The 20913-nt window shown below is 36.1% G+C and overlaps 1 protein-coding gene across 3 annotated transcripts in view; it reads left to right on the top strand.

The window, feature by feature from the left end:
- Positions 1 to 18181, top strand: part of Vom2r78 (vomeronasal 2 receptor, 78) — a 46874-nt gene extending 28693 nt beyond the window's left edge. The window contains exons 4-6 of one of the 3 annotated variants that reach the window (NM_001099659.2): positions 11959 to 12186; positions 14603 to 14726; positions 17143 to 18181. In NM_001099659.2, coding sequence (NP_001093129.2) covers positions 11959 to 12186; positions 14603 to 14726; positions 17143 to 18047 — 1257 coding nt within the window. In that variant the 3' untranslated portion in view covers positions 18048 to 18181. The remainder of the gene's footprint in view (positions 1 to 11958; positions 12187 to 14602; positions 14727 to 17142) is intronic. The other 2 variants (XM_063270021.1, XM_039085841.1) reach the window with 2 other exon arrangements.
- Positions 18182 to 20913: the final 2732 nt, after the last annotated feature.

The raw sequence follows: 20913 nt of genomic DNA, 5'->3' as shown, positions 1-20913 counted from the left end.
TTGTTTGTTTTGTTTTTGTTTTTTTTGTTGTTGTTTTTGTTCTTTTTTGTTTTGTTTTGTTTTTTGTTGTTGGGGGGGTGTGGAGGCTCTCAAGCTATGAGTTCTCCTCTTAGCACTATGTTCTTTTTGTCCAAAATGTTTTGTCATGCTGTGTTTTCCTTTTCATTACATTTTTAAAAGCTTTCAATTTCTTTATTTCTTCCGTGACCAAGTTATGATTGAGTAGAGTGTTGTTCAACTTCCATCTGTATATGGGCTTCCTGTTGTTTTTGAAGTCCAGCATTAATCCATGGTGATCTCATAGGATGCATGGGAATATTTTTATTTTCTTGTAACTGTTGAGGCCTGTTTTATGAACGAGTATATGGTTAGTTTTGGAGATGTTCCATGAGATCCTGAGAAGAAGGTATATTCTTTCTGTTTTAGGATGACATGTTTTAAGGTATCTTTTTTTTCCCATTTGGTTCATATCTTCTGTTAGTTTAAATGTGTCTCTGATTAGTTTCTGAAGTTTCCATGTACTGTTCATTGATGAGAGGGAGGTGTTAAATCTCCGACTATTATTGTGTGTAATACAAGGAATGATTTAGCCTTAATAAATCTATTTGTGATCATGGGTTCCATTGCATTTGGGGTGGAAATGTTCAGAATTGAGAGTTCATGTTGGTAAATTTTTCCTTTGATGCATATGAAATGGTCTTCCTTTTTTTTTTTTTTAATAAATTTTGGTTGAAAGTTGGTTGTATTCAATATTAGAATGGGTACTCCAGGTTGTTTCCGGTGAATATTTGCTTGGAATTTTTTTCCAGATTTTCATTCTTAGGTACTTGCTCTCTTTGTCACTTAGGAGTGTTTCCTCTATGCAGTAAAATGCTGAGTCCTGTTTATATGTCCACTCTATTAGTCTATATCTTTTTACTGGGAAATTGAGTACATTGATGATAAGAGATATTAGGAAGCAAGAATTGTTGTTTTCTGTCATTTATGTTGTTAGAGGTAGAATTATGTTTTAGTGGCTATCTTTTTTTTTGGATATATCAAAAGAAGATTACTTTCTTGCTTTTCCTAGCATAGAGATTCCTGACTTGTGTTGGAGTTTTCCATCTATTTTCTTTGTAAGGCTGAATTTGTAGAAAGATATTGTGTAAATTTGGTTTTGTTGTAGAATATAATGATTTTGCCATCTTTTTTAACTGAGATTGTTTCCTGGGTATAGGATATTGGATGGTGTTTCTCTTTTCTTAGGGTCTGTATGGATTCTGCCCAATCTTTTCTATCATTTATCTTTCTTTGGGAAGAGTGATATAATTCTGATAGGTCTGCATTTATATGTTACTTGACCTTTTTTCCTTACTGCTTTTAATAATCTGTCTCTGTCTTGTGGAATTGGTGTTTTAACTATTATGTGACAGGAGAAATTTTTTTTCTGATCCAAACAATTTGGAGTTCTGCAGGCTTCTTTTATGTTCCTTAGACATCTCTTTTTTTTTAGGTAAGGAAAGTTTTCTTCTAGAATTTTGTTTGAAGATATTTACTGGCCCTTTAATTTGGGAATATTTGCTGTCTTCTTTATGTATTATACTTAGGTTTGGTTTTCTCATGGATTATTGGATTTCATGAATTTTCTGGGTTAGTGCCTTTTTATATTTTGCATTGTTTTGACGATTGTGTCAATGTTTTCTATAGTATCTTCTGCCCCTGGGATTCTTGTTTCTTGTTCTTGTATTCCATTAGTGAATCATGCATCTATGACTCCAGATCACTTTCCTAGGTTTTCTATCTCATGTGTTGTCTCCCTTTGTGATTTCTTTATTTTTTCTATTTCCATTTTTAAATCCTGGATGGTTTTGTTCAATTACTTCACTTTATTTGTTGTGTTTCCCAGTAACTCTTAAGGGAATTTTTATGTTTCCTCTAATAGAGCTTATATTTGTTTTAATGTGTTCTTCTGTATTTCTTTTTTTTTTTTTTTGGTTCTTTTTTTTTCGGAGCTGGGGACCGAACCCAGGGCCTTGCGCTTCCTAGGCAAGCGCTCTACCACTGAGCTAAATCCCCAACCCCTTCTGTATTTCTTAAAAGGAGTTATTTACATCCTTCTTAAAATCTTCTATCATCACCATGAAATGTGTTTTTAAATATTAATCTTGCTCTTCTTGTGTACTGGTGTATCTAAAACTTGCAGGCCAGAAGGATCTTTCCAAGGTTCCTCCATGGATCGTGTGCCCTATGTGCTTCTCGTGGGTCCCTCTTTGTACAGTTAGTGTAGCATAACTGGGCACTTACCTGTGGACTTAGGAGTGAGAGCACTCCTGAGAGACCAGCTCTCTCTGGGCTGGTTTTCGGTCTGGAAGCTGTAGAAGAGCCTTAGCTCTGGTGCAGTTGGAACTATAGAGTTTCTTCTAATGGATGATGATGGTTGTCTTTTAACTGCATTGCCATTTAGAATCTCTCAGTTGCACACACTTAATGAAATAGTAAATATTTTCCAAAATAGATTGGTTTCTAAACTTTTTTAAAGAAAAATAAATCTAGTGACTGTTATAAATATGAATGGAAAATTAAGGCATAGTTTATCAATTAAAATTTGTAGTTTCATAGGGAGCACTTGAATATCTATCAGCATACCCCTTCTAATCTGAGTTGGTCATCAGTTCCATCTACAAAAATATGTTTATAGGTGTGACTGTATCTTTCACACTGAATATATGTATATTTTTTTACTTTCTGTGTATCTGTGTTTATATTTGTTTGCTTTGAACGTATATGTTTATGTATCCATGTGACTGTGGATGTGAGCAAAAGTTTTTGTATGTATGAATTTCTTTCTATAAGTGTGTTTGTATATGTGTGTATGTTTCTTAGTGTGATTGTGAGAGTATGTGTCTTTGTGTAACACTGTATATATTTTGTGAGTGTTTGTACGTGCTTATGTGCTTTCATATCTGCTTTACACTGTAAGTGTCTGCATATTTCTTTGTGCTTGTCTTGGTCTTTACCTGAATTTTGGTCATTATGTGTGAGTATAAATTTCTCTGGGTGTCTATATCATTCAGGACCTGTGTTTAATTTTCTACCTCTCCCTGTGTGTTGTTGTCAGTCTGTGTATGTTTGTGTTTCTGTTTTTGTGTGCCTGTGTGTGTGTGTATGTGTGGGGGTTGACAGTGTATGTATTTATGTATTTTGTGTAATTTCATATCTGTGCATATATATATATGTATATATATATATATATCACTTTCGTGCCTAAACATTTAAATCTGTGTGTCAACATATATGTATATTTGTGTGTAAATAAGTGTATAGCTCTATTATATGTGTTACTCAGAAAAGATTTGAGCGTCACTATATATTAATGTGTTTGTGTGTATATGTATGTGTGATTTTCATATCTGTTTGGTTCTGCATTTTTGTCAGTTTGTTTTTGGTAGTCTTGTCTGGGAGAACTGAAATTCTTAGAATATTATGACAATTTCATTTTTAGAATATTTTTTCTTGTATTGGATCTTTTAAATTTACATTTAAATGTTATGCCCATTCCCAGTTTCCCGTCCTGAAATCCGCTATCCAATCCACACTCTGCCAGGTTCTATGAAGGTGCTCTCTCACCCAACCAACCACTACCTCCCACCTCCCTGACCTGACAGTCCTGTACACTAGGGCATCAAGACTTGGCAGGACCAAAGGTCTCTCCTTCTGTTGATGCCAGACAAAGCTATCCTCTGTTACATTTGCAGCTGAAGCCTTTGGTCCATCCATATGTACTCTTGGGAGGGTGATTTCATCCCTGGGACCCTGGGAGCTCTGGGGTTTCTGGTCTCTTGATATTGTTGTTTTTTTATGGGGTTGCAAATTCCTTCAATTCCTTCAGTCCTTCCTCTAACTCCTCTATTGTTGACCCTGTTCTCAGTTCAATGGTTGGGGGCAAGCATTCGTCTCTGTATATGTCAGGCTCTTCTTGCAGAGCCTCTCAAGAGACAGTATCAAGCTCCTGTCAGTGAGTAATTACTGACCTCCACAATATTTTCTGGGATGGTGTCTGTGCATGGGATGGATCCCCCAGGAGTAGCAGTCTCTGGATGGCCTTTCCTTTGGACTATGCTTTACAATTTGTCACACTATTTCCTCCTGTGAGCATTTCTGTTCCCCCATCTAAGAAGGTCTAAAGTAGCCACACTTTGTTCTTCCTTTTTCTTGAGCTTCAGGTGGTCTGTGAATTGTTTTTTGGTTATTCTGTGCTTTTGGGCTAAGAAGGATTTATAGGTGAGTGCATACCTTGCATATTCTTTTGTGATTTTGTTACCTCACACAGGATGATATTTTCCAGATCCATCCATTGACTTAAGTATTTCATGAAGACAATGATTCTAATAGCTGAGTAGTATTCAATTGTGAAAATGTACCATATTTTCTGTATCCACTCCTCTGTTGAAGGACATTTGGATTTTTTTTTCAGGTTCTGGTTATTATGACTAAGGCTGCTTTAAACATAGTGGAGCATGCTTCCTTGTTATATGTTGAAGCAACCATCAGGTATATGTCTAGGAGTGATATAACTTGGGCCTCAGATAGTACTGAGCCCAATTTTCTGAGGAACCACCAGAGTGATTTCCAGATTTCCAGTGGTTGAACCAGCTGACAATCCCACCACCAATGGAGGAGTGTTTCTCCTCTGCACATCCTTGCCAGCATGTACTGTCACGTGAATTTTTGATCTTAGCCATTCTGACCAGTGTGAGGTGGAATATTAGAGTTGTTTTATTTGCATTTACCTGATGACTAAGAATGCTGAACACTTCTTTAGGTGCTTCTTGTCTATTTGATATTTTTCAGTAGAGAATTCTTTGTTTAGCTCAGTAGCACATTTTGAAAGGGGTTTTTGATTCACTGGAGCCTAACTTCCTGAAGACTTTGTATATACATTGGATATTAACCCTCTATTGGATGTAGACTTGGTAAAAATCTTTTCCCAATGGGTCGGTTGCTGTTTTATTCTATTGACAGTGTACTTTGACCTATGGAAATTTTGCAATTTTATGAGGTACCATTTGTTTAATCGTGACCTTAAAGCATAAATCATTAGTGTTCTGTTAAGGAAATTTTCCCCAGTGCCCATGTGTTTGAGGCTTTTCACCACTTTTCTTTTCTATTAATTTCAGTGTATCTGGTTTAATGTGGAAGATCTTGATCCACTTGGCCCACTCTCTCCCTATCTGTTCAATATAGTACTTGAACTACTAGCCAGAGCAATTAGGCAACAAAAAGAAGTCAAAGGGATACAAATTAAAAGGAAGAAGTCAAAATTTCACTATTTGAAAATGATATGATAGTATACTTAAGTGACCACAAAATTCCACTAGAAAAACTCCTACAGCTCATAACCAACTTCAACAAATTGGTTGGATATAAAATTAACACAAACAAATCAGTAGACTTCCTCTACTCAAAGAGTAAACAAGCAGAGAAAGAAATTAAGGAAAAGGCACCCTTCACAATAGTCACAATTAATATGAAATACCTCAGTGTAACTCTAACCAAGCAAGTGAATGATCTATATGACAAGAGGTACAAATCTCTAAAGAAAGAAATTGAAGAATATCTCATATGATGGAATGATCCCCCATGCTCATGGATTGGCTGGATTGATATAGTAAAAATGGACAACTTGCTTAAAGCAATATACAGATTCAATGCAATACCCATGAAAATAAAAGTCAATTTTTTAAGAGTTAGAAAGAGAAAATTGCAAATTCATTAGGAATAACAAATAGTCCCAGTATAGCAAAAATTATTCTCAAAAATTAAAGAACGTCTGTGGGAATCACCATCCCTAAAGTCCAGGTGTATTACAGAGAAATAGTAATAAAATATGTATGGTATTAGTACCAAGTCAGGCATGTAGATCAATGGAATAGAATTGACTACCCAGAAATGAACCCACTAAACTATGGTCACTTGATCTTTGACAAAGGAACTAAAACCATCCATTAGAAAAAGAAAGCATTTTCACCAATGTCCTGGTTCAACTGGAGGTCAGCATGTAGAAGAATGGGGAAATTGAGAGATAGCTGATCACCCAGAAGTATAGGCAATCCTGAGACTGCAGGGCAGGAGAGACCACCACTTCTGCCCACCTTTGTCGACATCCCTGGCACAAGAATAAACTTCCTGTGCATCTGGGCACAGAAAGATAGGGGCAATCAAGTTGCAAGAGCCCTATGGTACAGACTGTGCACAGATCTGAACAAACCCTGTCAAACAACTCCCTACACCTAAGTCCTGTGGGAGGGAGAGCTAGACCTTTAGAGGGGCAGACATGCCTGGGAACCCAAAGGAGGCTATTCTCTGTCCTCATTTCTGACTCTAGAGGAAAATGCCTAGCGCCATCTGGGTCCCCTGTGTACAGGGACCCAGGAGAAGTAGGGGGGCCCTTCTGGTTACAGCCCTCACAGAGAGCTGAAACCTATCACTGAGGAGAGACTTCAGGCCCGAGACCAGAGGTAAGACCAACTTTTCTGCTCAAAGTGACCTGCCTGGTGGACTCAGGACACACAAAGGCAAATTTCTCTGGGATCAGACACTTCCAGTTTCTTGCTGGTGCAAAAACCTCGCTGATCTCAGCACACAGCTGCCTGCTCCCAAACACCGTGGGAGAGAGAGGTGATTGCCTAGAAGTGTGGGCAATCCTGAGACTGTAGAGCAGAAGAGACTTTCACTTCTGCTCATCTTTGCCCACATCCCTGTCCCAAGAGGAAACTGTATAATGTATCTGGGCACAGGAAGATGGGGGACTCTAGCTGTAGGAGCCCTCTGGTCCAGACTGTGCCCGCATCTGAACAGACCCAGTCAAACAGCTCCCCACATCCAAATCCCATGGGGGAGGTGAGCTAGATCTTCAGAGTCTCAGACATGCCTGAGAAACCAGAGGAGACTACTCTCTGCCCACATTTCTGACTCTAAAGGAAAACTCCTAGCAACATCAAGGCCCCCTCTGCATAGAGGCCCAGGAGAAGGAGGGGCAGGCCATTCTGGTTCCCGCCCACAGGAACAGCTGAAAGATAGTGGACAGGAACGAATACACACCTGAGAGCAGAACACTCTGTTCCCATAACTGGCTGAAAGTAAACAGGAAAACAGGCCTACAGTACTCCTGACACACAGGCCTATATGACAGTCAAGTTACTCTCAGAAACAGCAAAGCAAGGTAACACCAGAGACAACCTGATGTCAAGAGGAAAATGTCGGAACCCAAGCAACAGAAACCAAGACAACCTGGCATCATCAGACCCCAATTTTCCCACCAAAGCAAACACTGAATATCCAAACACAACCGAAAAGCAAGATCCAGATTTAAAATCACATTTGATCATGATGATGGAGGACTTTAAGAAGGTCATAAATAACTCCCTTAAGGAAATATAGGACAGCACAAGTAAACAAGTAGAAGCCCTAAAAGAGAAATCACAAAAATTCCTTAAAGAACTACTGGAGAAAAAAAAAAAGCAGGAGAAAGAAAGGAACAAAACCACCCAGGAGTTAAAAATCGAAATAGAAACAATAAAGAAAGCACAAAGGGAGACAATCTTGGAGATAGGAAATCTAGGGAAGAGATCAGGAGACACAGATGCGAGCATAACCAACAGAATAGAAAAGATAGAAGAGAGAATCTCAGGATCAGAAGATTCCATAGAAATCATCGACACAATGGTCAAAGATAATGTAAAATGGAAAAAGCTACGAGCCTAAAACATACAGGAAATTCAGGACACAATGAGAAGATCAAACTTAAGGATAATATGTATAGAAGAGAGTGAAGACTCCCAGCTCAAAGGACCAGTAAATATCGTCAACAAAATCATAGAAGAAAACTTCCATAACCTAAAGAAAGAGGTGCCGATAAACATACAGGAAGGCTACATAACTCCACATAGATTGGATGAGAAAAGAAAGACCTCCTGTCACATAATAGTCAAAACACCAAATGCACAAAACAAAGAAAGAATATTAAAAGCAGTCAGGGGAAAATGTTAAGTAACGTAGAAAGGCAGACCTATCAGAATTACACTAGACTTCTCACCAGAGACTATAAAAGCCAGAAGATCCTGGACAAATGTCATTCAGACTCTAAGAGAACATAAATGCCAGCAAAGGTTACTGTATCTGGCAAAACTCTCAATTAACATCGATGTAGAAACCAAGATATTCCATGACAAAACCAAATTTACACAATACCTTTCTACAAAGCCAGCCCTACAAAGGATAATAAATGGTAAAGCACAATTAAAGGAGGCAAGCTACACCCTAGAAAAAGCAAGAAACTAATCGTTTTGCAACAAAACAAAGAGAAGACAAACACACAAACAGGATCTCACCTCCAAATACAAAGATAACAGGAAGCAACAATCACTATTCCTTAATATCTCTCAACATTAATGGACTCAATTCCCCCAAGAAAAAGGCACAAATTAACAAATTGGATATGTAATGAATACCCAGCATTTGTTGCCTACAGGAAAAATACCTAAGAGGAAAAAACAGTCATTACCTCAGAGTTAAAGCCCTAAAAACAACTTTCCAAGCAAATGGTGTGAAGAAACAAGCTGCAGTAGATACTCTAATATAGAATAAAATCGATTTTCAGCCAAAAGTCATTATAAAAATAAAGAAGGACTCTTCATATTCATCAAAGGAAAAATACACCAAGATGAACTCTCAATCCAAAATATCTATGCTCCAAATTAAAGGGCAGCTACATGCATAAAAGAAACATTACTAAAGCTCAAGGCACACATTGCACCTCACAAAATAATAGTAGGAGATTTCAACACCCCACTGTCATCAATGGACAGACCATGGAATCAGAAATTTAACAGAGATATAGACAGACTAATAGAAGTTATGAACCAAGTGGACGTAACAGATATTTATGAACGTTCTATCCTAAAACAAAATAATACACTTTCTTCTCACCACCTCATGGTACTTTCCCCAAAAATGACCACATAATCAGGCATTAAAGAGGCCTCAACAGATACAGAAAGACAGAAATAATCCCATGTGTCGTATCAGACAAGCATGGGCTAAAGCTGGTCTTCAATAACAATAAGGAAAGAATGCCCACGTATACATGGAAGTTAAACAATGTTCTACTCAATGATAAACTGATCAAGGAAGAAATAAAGAGAGAAATTAAAGACTTCTTAGAATGTAATGAAAGTGAAAGTGAAAGTACAATATACCCAAACTTATGCTACACAATGAAAGCTGTGCTAAGAGGAAAACTCATAGCTCTGAGTGCCTGCAGAAAGAAACAGGAGAGTATGTATCAGCAGCTTGACAGCACACCTAAAAGCTCTACAACAAAAAGAAGCAAATACACCCAGGAGGAGTAGAAGTCAGAAAATAAACAAATTCAGAGCTGAAATCAACCAAGTAGAAACAAAGGACTATACAAAGAACCAACAAAATGAAAAGCTGGTTCTTTGAGAAAATCAACAAGATAGATTAACCCTTAGCCAGATTAACCAGAGGACACAGAGACTGTCTCCAAATTAACAAAAGAAGAAATGAAAAAAAGAGACATAACAACAGAATCAGAAGAAATAAAAAAAAATCAGATCCTACTACAAAAGCCTGTATTCAACCAATGTTGAAAATCTTGAGGAAATGGACAAGTTCTTAGACAGATACCAGGTACCAATGTTAAATCAGGAACAGATAAACCATTTAAAAAACCCCATATCTCCTAAAGAAATAGAAGCAGTCATTGAAAGTCTCCCAACCAAAAAGAACCCAGGGCCAGATGGGTTCCGTGCAGATTTCTATCAGATCTACATAGAAGAGCTCATACCAATACTGTCTAAACTATTCCACCAAATTAAAACACACTGAGTACTACCGAATTCCTTCTATGAAGCCACAATTACTCTTGTACCTAAACCCCACAAAGACCCAAGAAAGAACAAAAAGTTCAGACCAATTTTTCTTATTAAAATTGACACAATAATACTCAGCAAAATTCTTGCCAACTGAATCCAAGAACACATCAAAACAATCATCCATCATGATCAAGTAGGCTTCATGCCAGGTATGCAAGGATCGTTTAGTATACGGAAAACCATCAATGTAATCCACTATATTAACAAATTGAAATATAAACCCTACATGTTCATTTCATTCGGTACTGAGAAAGCATTTGACATAATTCAACACCCCTTCATGATAAAAGCCCTGGAAAAAACAGGAAGTCAAGGCCCTTACTAAACATTATAAAAACCATATACAGCAAACCAGTAGCTAACATTAAACTAAATGTAGAGAAACTTGAAGCAATCCCACTAAAATCAGGGACTAGACTAGGCTGCCCACTCTCTCCCTACTTATTCAATATAGTTCTCAAAGTCCTAGCCAGTGCAATCTGAAAACAAAAGGAGATCAAAGGATATAGATTGGAAAGGCAGAAGTCAAAGAATCACTGTTTGCAGATCATATAATAGTACCTTTAAGTGACCCCAAAAGTTCTAACAGAGAACTACTAAACCTGATAAACACCTTCAGCAAAGTGGCTGGGTATAAAATTAACTCAAATAAATCAGTAGCCTTCCTCTATACAAAAGAGAAACAAGCTGAGAAAGAAATTAGGGAAACGACACCCTTCATAATAGACCCAAATAATATAAAATACCTCGGTGTGACTTTAACTGAGCAAGTGAATGATCGGTATGATAAGAACTTCAAGTCTCTGAAGAAAGAAATTGAAGAAAATCTCAGAAGATGGAAAGATCTCCCATGCTCACGGATTCGTAGAATTAATATAGTAAAAATGGCCATTGTACGAAAAGCAATCCAAGAATTAATACAATCCCCCATCAAAATTCCAACCCAATTCTTCATAGATTTAGACTGAACAATTTGCAAATTCATCTGGAATATCAAAAATCCCAGGATAGCTAAAACTATCCTCATCTTTAAAAGGACTTCTGGGGGAATCACTATCCCTGACCTCAAGCAGTATTACAGCTCAATAGTGATTAAAAACTCTATGGTTTTGGTACAGTGACAGGCAGATAGACCAGTGGCATAGAATTGAAGACTGAAAAATGAACCCACACACCTATGGTCACTTGATTTTTGACAAAGGAGCCAAAACCATCCAATGGAAGAAAGATAGCATTTTCAGCAAATGGTTCTGGTTCAACTGGAGGTCAGCATGTAGAAGAATACAGATCAATCCTTTCTATCACCCTATACAAAGCTTAAGTCCAACTCAATCAAGGACCTCCATATCAAACCAGATGCACTGAAACTAATAGAAGAAAAAAATGGGGAAGAATCTTGAACACATAGGCAGTGGATAAAATCTCCTGAACAAAACACCAATAGGTTTTGCTTTAAGATCAAGAATTGCCAAATGGGATCTCAGAAAACTACAAAATTTATGTAATGCTAAGGACACAGTTGTTAGAACAAAACAGCTACCAACATATTGGGTAAAGATCTTTACCAATCCTACAACTGATAGAGGGCTTATATTCAAAATATACAAAGAACTCACAAAGTTAGACTGCAAGGAGAGAAATAACCCTATTAAAAATGGGGTTCATAGCTAAACCAAGAAATTACACCTGAGGAATATTTAATGGCTGAGAAACACCTAAAGAAATGTTCAACATCTTTAGTCATAAGGGAAATGCAAGTCAAAACAACCCTGAGATTCATCCTCACACCAGTGAGAATGGCTAAGATCGAAAACTCTGGTGACAGCAGATGCTGGCAAGGATTTGGAGAAAGAGGAACATTGTTGATGGGATTGCAGTCCGGTACAACCATTCTGGAAATCAGTCTGGAGGTTCCTCAGAAAATTGGACATTGCACTACCTGGAGCCTTAAATATGAAATTATAATACAGTTTATGGCTTGAAGGAATGGCATGTACATTGTTCTGCAATGCTTTCCTTTTAGGTAAACTCATTTCTCAAAAAGACCCACTTTACTAATTCTCATGGAGACAGAGTGATTATGAAACACAGAGAGAGAGTACAGGAAGACTATGACATTGTTCACATTCAGAATTTCTCACAACACCTTCGGATTAAGATGAAGATAGGAAAGTTCAGCCCATATTTTGCACATGGTGGACTCTTTCACTTATATGAAGACATGATTCAGTTGGTCACAGGAAGTAGAAAGGTAGGTGTGTAGTAACTTTTTGATTTATACTTCACAGCAGTAATACTGCAATATATTGAAATGAAATATTTTGTCACATCAGGACCCAAATTCTAGGCTCCTGTTTTATGTTTCTTTTTTTTTCATTTTTAACATATTTTTACTAATTCTCTGAAGATTTCATGCATGCATAAGTTACAGCTTTGTCATATAAGAAATATATCTGATATGATATATCTTATATATTATAAGACGTTATCTGAAATATAATGACTATTAAACTGTTCTTCACCACTGGTATTCTTTCTTTAAAGTGATCAATATTCATTTCACATCATTGTTGGTATTACACAGTAATCTCCTCCCTTAACTTACACCTCTGGAACCCATGTTGATACAAGTGAGATTAATGTTATAGTTATGAAACACTAAGATACATAATTCTAACACTTGTCATTATACTAAAAAATGTTTTCCCATATAATAGAAGGACATATAGCAGGTTCACTAATAAATACATTTTCAAAAATTCATATTCACAGAATCATCAATTTTTAATAAACTTGAAGAATCCCCCTTCACACTTTCAAGTTAGATGATAGATATTTCAAAGAAATATGTAGACAGAATTATTATAACAGACAAATAAATAGCTATTAAAACCCATCAAATACAGCAATAAGAGCAAAAGAAAAAATGTTTCCATTATAGTTGAATATTTTTGGTAACATTCTTTAAAGGAAATCAATGACAAGAACTCTTTTTTATATTTTAAGATAGTCCCTCTTCATTTCAGAAGATGTGAATACTCATTCACATAAAACAGGAGAACTTTTCCTTATAAAATTGTAGGAAAACATTAAAATGTGTAATAAGAGGGAAAAGAGAAATTAGATAACCATATTTTGATTAATATGTGTGGAATAGTTCTTGACTAAAATACCTACCAAAGAAAAATAACACAACAGAAAGATCATACCGTGAGAACAGAAAGAATCAAATCCACAGATGCTAGCATGGTTTCACATATGCAAATTCTTTGAGTGTAATACAGCACACAATATAGAATTACACTTTTTTCCATAAATGTTCAGAAAGGCTGTTAACCCAGCCCAAAATTCATTCAGAGTAAAAGAGATCAAACAAGTGATAGAAAGCAAGGAACATAATATCATATTGATATGACATTTTCTTTCACAAACCTCTTGACAATACATGGAGAGAAAATTGTTATCCATTGAAATCAGAAATAATGACAAGTAGTTTTATTGGTTCATGTCTTTATTCAAGCGCTTTGGAGACAGTAGTCTGAAAATAATTGTTTCTTGCCAGAAACAATTTTATTGTGTGTTTAAATCTGCCATGTGTGATATAGAAATACTACCTTAAAGTAAAATAGTGTGAAGTATATAAGTATGAATTTTTTAGTACTCTAACTCAAAATAATATTTAATATATTACAGTGTTAACATAAATTTAAAGAAAATGATGGGGTAAAAAAGAAAAAATGTACTCTGATATATATTGTGAGAACTAATCTAGGGATACTTCATGGTGAGACAATTTGAAAATCATAGGATAACCCTTCAAATCTTCAATTAACTTTAAACAATCTAATTTTTATACAGCCTTTTCGAGTATTTGTAGCCATTGTGGAACATTTTAACCTTATGAAACACTCCATATTTTACATCACTACACATCACTTTATCATTTCCAACCTTATTAAAACAGTGTCTGCATATTCCATTGTTTTTTATATACAATTTCTCATGCTTTGAAATGGTAATTTATTCAAGATCATATTTGTTATCAGTGATTAAAAGACATACTGTTCCTCTTACAAGTGTCTTCAAATACTAATATGCTTCTCTGTTGCTTTCATTTAACTTGATCATTAAGGAACATGAAAAAGGAGGTGTGATTTGATGTATGGCTTATAGTCAAAAGAATACAAGTGTGGATATCTGGAGACTGGAACTAAGGCATATACCACAAAAGCGTACTATTTACTGGCTATACTGCCAACAGTGAGATGGGAAAACTTATATCAATTACCAAATAAGAAAATACTTGAAAGTTTTGAGAGCAGTCTAGTGTTGGCTGAGAAAATATTCCAGTTAAAATTCCCTCTGTCTGTTCACAGTACTTAGTGCTAAATTGAAAATAATTAACTAAAAAAGCATCAGGTTGCAATCTCTAGATTTAACACACAGCTCACCATCAGCTCTTTTCTTGGATTAACTGGACATTGATAAATTATCCACCATTTCTCCAATATATTTCCAATATGCTTATCTGGTCATTAAAAATGGATAGAGTAAAATGTCAATCAGTTGGGGTACATAAAACAAGCTCACTGTATCGTAATATACTATAATAAAACATAAAAAATAATGAAAACTAATTAGTAGTATGTTTCTAATTTTTTGCTCAGATGCCATCCTCTGTGTGCAGTGCAGATTGTAGTCCTGGATTCAGAAAAACCTGGAAGGAGGGAATGGCAGCCTGCTGTTTTATTTGTAGCCTGTGCCCTGAAAATGAAATTTCTAATGAGACAAGTGAGTGTTTGCTGCTTTTATAAATCCTGCAACTATATATTACTCTTGGGCCCTCTGGGATTGTGAAGTCAACTAAAAGGCAACTTCAAGTATAAAATATATCATTTTTCTCATTTACTAGTTGTAGATATAAAAATACTTAATAAAATCATGCCAAAAATAAATAAACAAACAAACAAACACATACACCTTGTGCCTTGAACCACATATTGACCCACTGAAAATTCATGCCAGATTACATTTTCTGAAAAAATATTTTAGGAAATAAAACTACAATATGAGGGAATTCTCCACAAGATTTTTCCCAAAAAAATAATTTATTATACAAGAACATGTGCATTAGATTTTAGTCACAATTTTTAAAAGAATTAAATTAGTTAAATTTCATCAATATATTTATCCTATATATGATTATGCACACCATGTACATATAAGAGCCCATGAAGTATCTAATGTAAAAGAAAATCTATTGGACTAGATTTTGTGACTGTCAGGTACAAAAATCCATGTTCTCTGTAAAATTAATATAGAAGACAAAAGTATTTGAAAATTTATGAGAAACTTCTCTGTATGTAAAATTCTGAGGATCATGTTCAAAGCCAAATGTGATAAGAATCAAGAAAGAATGGAATAATGGTAAACCCATGATTTGGAATATATGATAAGAGTCATATTTAGAATATTACAAACTACACACATTATTAAAATTATTATTTAGGATTGGCAACATGCATAAAGTTTATAGTTAGTTTTTCATTTCATTTCCTTTTCAATTTATATAGTGATTAAAGTTATTAAAAGACGTATAATGCCTGTGAGATGGTATGGCAGTTAATTCATTTACAATCTGACTTAATTCCCATGATGCATGGAGTATAACTAAGCAATGTTCTCAGAATATCTCTTTTGAAGTTATGCATACCAACATTACACTATGCTCAAAAATAATTTCTAAAAGTATATTGAAATTGTTTTAGTTTTAAAAACAAAAAATAAATAATATTTACATCAGTGAATTCCAAGAAAGTCCATAAAACATTTCATTATATTAATTGTTATGTGTCTGGGATTGGTAATGCATGTATAGGTACACATAAGAGGATATAATACTCCTGTAGTTACATTTACATGCACTCATGAGACACCAGTGCTGGGATTTGAACTGAGGTTCTCTGCTAGAGTAAAATACTCTATGTATAGCTAAACCAACTTCTTAGGCTTTTAGGAAACGTATCAAATAATTGCTTTCCACAAAGGCGTTATTCTAGATAAGAATTCTGGAAACCAAACAAGCACATCAACATTCTCTGAATTGACATGAAAATTAATTTCAAATACAACCACATTTAAAGTTGTAGCCAGGTTCTGAATTATAACTTAGAAATGGAATCCTATTGCTTAAGAAAAATCATCTGGGTTACTACACTTGCTCAAGGATTCCACTGTTATTTTCCTGATTTTCTTTCTCAATAGTGATTTTATCCTTGAGTACATTCACAGATACTAAGCCACATAGGAATGGGGATGAGGCAAGGATGAAAGTGGTCAGCATTGCAAAGGAAGAAGGGATCAAAGTGAAGTATTTCCTAGTGCCAAGAATTAACAGACGATTTTTTTGTTGTTGTTGTTGTTGATTTTGTTTTTTGTTTTTTGCTTTTTTTTTCAGTGCTAATATTAGTGCATCTCAGGGACAATAACCAAAACATTTGTTTACTTATTGCCAGATGAATATAAAAGTTTATTTCTTTAATGTTTTCTACTTTTCAAACATCAATATTATATCTCCTCTCATTCTCCACCTTTTTATCATTTATGTAAGGAATCACCTAAATTCAATAATGCAATTTTTATATTTACACGAACATATACATATAAATATGTACACATGCACACAGCCTACCTGTTCAATTTAGTGTTTTTTCTATGTCAAAGACTTTGAGATAGTGAATTTTCAAGTATCTATTACAGGTACTTTTGCAGTAAAGTCAGAGTCATAGTATGTGATAAATTCATAAAGCAGTCAATTATCACAAGAAACAGTGAGTGCATGGTTTTGTATTTATAAAATATACCCAATAACATGGTGGAATATGATGGTATCTTCTCTCAGTTTAATATACAATTTGTCGTCAACATAGAACAAAAAAATGTTTTTGGAAATCTTTTATTTCTGATAACATTGAATACAATAAAATAAAAAAGTTAAATAGACAAAGAAATAATTTCTTGTTATTATTTTTCCTTATGTCTTTATGAACATTATGAACTGAAAGCAGTGCTGTGCAGCAATGTCCTTGAAACTACATTGTTAGCATCAAAGGCAGCATTGCCATAATCCTTTCAACACCCTTACTTGAAATACCTTATCAATAAAGTTTCTAAGGCAGCACTAACTAAACTTTTCTTTGGACATCAGATATGGATCAATGTGTGAACTGTCCAGAATACCAGTATGCCAACACAGAAAAAAACAAATGCATTCAGAAAGACGTGATTTTTCTAAGCTATGAAGACCTCTTGGGAATGGCTCTTGCCTTAATTGCCTTCTGTTTGTCTGCATTCACAGCTGTGGTACTTTGGGTCTTTGTGAAGCACCATGACACTCCTATTGTGAAGGCCAATAACAGAATCCTCAGCTACATATTAATCATGTCACTAATGTTCTGTTTTCTCTGCTCCTTTTTCTTCATTGGCCATCCTAACAGAGGTACCTGTATCTTACAGCAAATCACATTTGGTATTGTATTCACTGTGGCTGTTTCCACAGTTCTGGCCAAAACAATCACTGTCATTCTTGCTTTCAAACTCAGAGACCCAGGGAGAAGTTTAAGAAACTTCCTGGTATCTGGTGCACCCAACTACATTATTCCCATATGTTCCTTATTGCAATGTATTCTGTGTGCAATTTGGCTAGCAGTTTCTCCTCCCTTTGTTGATATTGATGAACATTCTGAACATGGACACATAATGATTGTGTGCAACAAGGGCTCCATTATGGCATTCTACTGTGTCCTAGGATACTTGGCCTGCCTGACCCTTGGAAGCTTCACTACGGCTTTCTTGGCAAAGAATCTGCCAGACACATTCAACGAAGCCAAGTTCTTGACCTTCAGCATGCTAGTGTTCTGCAGTGTCTGGGTCACCTTTCTCCCTGTGTACCATAGCACCAGGGGCAGGGTTATGGTTGCTGTTGAGATCTTCTCCATCTTGGCATCCAGTGCAGGAATGCTTGGAAGCATCTTTGCACCCAAAATCTACATCATTTTAATGAAACCAGAGAGAAATTGTATCCAAAAGTTCAGGGAGAAATCATATTTCTAAACAAATATTTCAGGATTCAGTCAAACATTAAGTTGATATATACCCACCAAATATTTGGTTATAGTGCATGTATACAGTTTTAGAATCAGTCTTACTGGTTCCTCTATTGACGTCTAGAAGTATCATATCTACCACTCTTGCATACATTGTCCATAAAACCTTGTACTCATTCACTTCTTTAGTTTCCTTGGGAAAACTAAAATTCTCAAATTACTATTAAAATTTAATTCAACGTTATGCTTTCATGGATATTTCCACCTGGTTACATCAGATAAATTTGATAAGACAGCTGAATCTGTAACCTTATGTAGAATATGCCTTACAGGACAGATAGGAATTACACTTAGAAATCATCTATCAAATAAACAATCAATCATACTAAGAAACAAACTAAATGATCACCAAGATAAAAAGCAGAATACATTTTCTGTTTTCCAGTCGGAGCATATACATGACAGAATTCTGTCTGTGTTTACAGTTTCTCTTCCAGCTATTGGTCAATAGTCTAAGGTGCAAATATTTTTTTTTCTGTTCTCAAAAACAAAAATATTATAGCCAACCATTGAAAGAATTCAGTGACCACTGTGTTTGAATTAGTTTGAGGATCCTGAGAAGGAGGGTAACCCATTGGAAGACCAGCAGTTTTAGCTAACCTGGATAACAAAGAATTCTCAGACACTGAGCCAAACCAGGCAGCATACACCAGCTGATATGAAGCCCCCAACATATATGCAACATAGGATGTCCTGATCTGGCCTCGGTGAGAGAAGACACACCTAACCCCCAAGACACATGAGGCTCAAGGGATTGGGAAGGATTGGGAGTTGGGAAGGTGGGGATTTCCTCTTGGTGCTGGGAAAGGAAGTATGGGATGAGGAAGAGTCAGGGCTCAGACTGGGAAAGGGATAATGAGTTCACGGTAAAAAAAATGTTAAAGAATAAAAATCTAAAACAAAATTAAATTAAATAGACTTGTTTATATATTAACATGCTGTTATACTGTAGTTATGGAAGGGAGAGGTAAAACTTCTGATATTGGTATGTACTTAAATTTTCTCAGAGTCTGCTCTAGGTTTCCATTTCTGATTGAGGTCCAGGTGTCATAAAATTCTGGAAGAATGGATTGGGAAGCAGATGCTTTGATTATGCGGCTTCCTAAAAAATGAATTTTACAAAAAAGACATTTGAGTGCCTGCAGCTGCACTAAATCTTCACATTTGTGAATATTTCCCCAACAATGGGATATTGCATGGGTCTCAAATGCATCAGCATTAACCAAAAAATTTACTTCCCTACGTTAGTCTTCATAGATCATTAACAATGTCTTTTTTTTTTTTTTATTAACTTGAGTATCTCTTATATACATTTCGAGTGTTATTCCCTTTCCCGGTTTCCGGGCAAACATCCCCCTCCCCCTCCCCTTCCTTATGGGTGTCCCCCTCCCAACCCTCCCCCCATTGCCGCCCTCCCCCATAGACTAGTTCACTGGGGGTTCAGTCTTATCAGGACCCAGGGCTTCCCCTTCCACTGGTGCTCTTACCAGGATATTCATTGCTACCTATGGGGTCAGAGTCCAGGGTCAGTCCATGTATAGTCTTTAAGTAGTGGCTTAGTCCCTGGAAGCTCTGGTTGCTTGGCATTGTTGTACTTTTGGGGTCTCGAGCCCCTTCAAGCTCTTCCAGTTCTTTCTCTGATTCCTTCAATAGGGGACCTATTCTCAGTTCAGTGGTTTGCTGCTGGCATTCGCCTCTGTATTTGCTGTATTCTGGCTGTGTCTCTCAGGAGCGATCTACATCCGGCTCCTGTCGGTCTGCACGTCTTTGCTTCATCCATCTTGTCTAATTGGGTGGTTGTATATGTATGGGCCACATGTGGGGCAGGCTCTGAATGGGTGTTCCTTCAGTCTCTGTTTTAATCTTTGCCTCTCCCTTCCCTGCCAAGGGTATTCTTTTTCCTCATTTAAAGAAGGAGTGAAGCATTCACATTTTGATCATCCGTCTTGAGTTTCGTTTAACAATGTCTTCTTAAGGAACACATTGTTTAATAACATCCACATTCTCTCACTGAAAATTTGTGAAAGATGTCATTTTAGCAAAAAAATGATTTGATATTTAAATTGTGATTTAAGGGATTTCTACTAAATTTATTATACTAACTGATCTCTAAAATTACATTTGTATTATATTCACATCTTGAATTTTAATAATATTTACTTATTATTTTTGACATTTAAGCATGAGTCCCTATATATTTTCTGGTCACCGTGTAAGTGCAGGTGACTGTGGAGAATAGAAAATGTCAAAATGTCAACTGGACTGTACCTGTTGGATGCTGGAAATCAATATTTAAGACCTCTGTTAGATTAATGAAGAGGATAAATGATTAATTGTAAGATTTAAAAACTGCTAAGGAAGAGACTGAAGAATTTATTCATAACTAGACACCCCCTTGTCTTAGTCATGGTTCCTATTCCTGCACAAGCATCATGATTGAGAATCAAGTTGGGGAGGAAAGGGTTTATTCAGCTTACTTACATGTTGTTCATCACCAAAGGAAGTCAGGACTGGAACTCAAGCAAGTCAAGAATCAGGAGCTGATGCAGAGGCCACAGAGAGGGGTTTCTTACTAGCTTGCTTCCCCTGGCTTGTTCAGCTTGATTTCTTACAGTACTCAAGACCACCAGCTCAGGAACTGCTCCACCCATTATGGGCTGGGTCCTCCACTCTCAATCACTTATTGAGAAAATGCCTTACATCTGGATCTCATGAAAGCATTTCCCCAACTGATGCTCCGTTTTCTGTGATAACACTAGTTTTTGTCAAGTTGACACACAAAACTGGCCAGTACAGACATTTTTAAAAAATTC

The sequence above is a fragment of the Rattus norvegicus genome, chromosome 1, assembly GCF_036323735.1.
Source record: "Rattus norvegicus strain BN/NHsdMcwi chromosome 1, GRCr8, whole genome shotgun sequence".
NCBI classification, from domain to species: Eukaryota; Metazoa; Chordata; class Mammalia; order Rodentia; family Muridae; genus Rattus; species Rattus norvegicus.
This window is presented reverse-complemented; position numbering and strand designations above follow the sequence as displayed.